General features: G+C 33.1%; 1 protein-coding gene across 1 annotated transcript in view; it reads left to right on the plus strand.

The window, feature by feature from the left end:
- The window catches only part of LOC128248838 (uncharacterized), a 25,592-nt gene extending 24,920 nt beyond the window's left edge, over nt 1–672 (plus strand). Inside the window, exon 12 of the mRNA XM_052970987.1 lies at nt 652–672. Within this exon, the coding sequence (XP_052826947.1) occupies nt 652–672 (21 nt within the window). The remainder of the gene's footprint in view (nt 1–651) is intronic.
- The last annotated feature ends 218 nt before the right edge of the window (nt 673–890 follow it).

The raw sequence follows: 890 nt of genomic DNA on the forward strand, positions 1-890 counted from the left end.
ATGGCAATTTCCATTGTGATAGTCACTGTTGGAAAAGATAGAAGTTATAGTCAGCACAGAGACCTCTTCAAATGCTTGCAAGAATGTTGGCTTTGTGAGTGTTACTCAAAGGGCAGATGGTTCATGCATGCCAAACAAGCACAAGTAGAGTGGAATCTTGTCCCTTCCTGGAATTTCCATGGCGTTTCCATCAACTGAATTTCATGTCCAAGGCTTAGATGTGAAGCAAATTCTTAAGCCCACAGATAGAACTCTACGTAATATTCCATTGTTTTTAAGCAAAACTATTATGTCCACAGCTATAACTCAGCTCATCTAATTTTTTTCTCTAATTTCTCATTTGATTTTTCTCATCCATACTTTGTGTCATCATCTATTATTCTGTTCAATACAATGCACTTAGTTCTTCTTTACTAGAATTCAGAATTACTCGCCCCAAGATTCCAACTTCGATTCCTGGCAGTGACCTGAATAATAATAAGAATAATAATGATAATAATAACATCAAAAAAATACCCAGGTTCAAAATTTCCCCAGCCAAAACGTTGTGTTAACAACAAACAAGATGAGGACAAATATCTGTCAAATGTAAATGATGTACATAATTCTTCATCTCTTAAATATAGAAATGAATTCTCTTTTTATTTCAAGGATATATGCAATTACATGTAAATACATCAGTTGTAATCTCCTTTTATCAATGAAAGCAACTTGAAACATATCGTATATTAGAATGTTATTTCTAGGTTTTCATCTAAAAGTTTGTCCGTAAAGAAGTGACAGGAATCATATTGCTAATCAAGTCCATCAAAACTACATGAGAGAAAGAGATTAGGTTTATGAAAGTCATTATTGAGAAGTATACCGTCTTATATCATGAGTACAAGAAT

Source organism: Octopus bimaculoides, chromosome 10 (assembly GCF_001194135.2).
Source record: "Octopus bimaculoides isolate UCB-OBI-ISO-001 chromosome 10, ASM119413v2, whole genome shotgun sequence".
Classification (NCBI taxonomy): domain Eukaryota; kingdom Metazoa; phylum Mollusca; class Cephalopoda; order Octopoda; family Octopodidae; genus Octopus; species Octopus bimaculoides.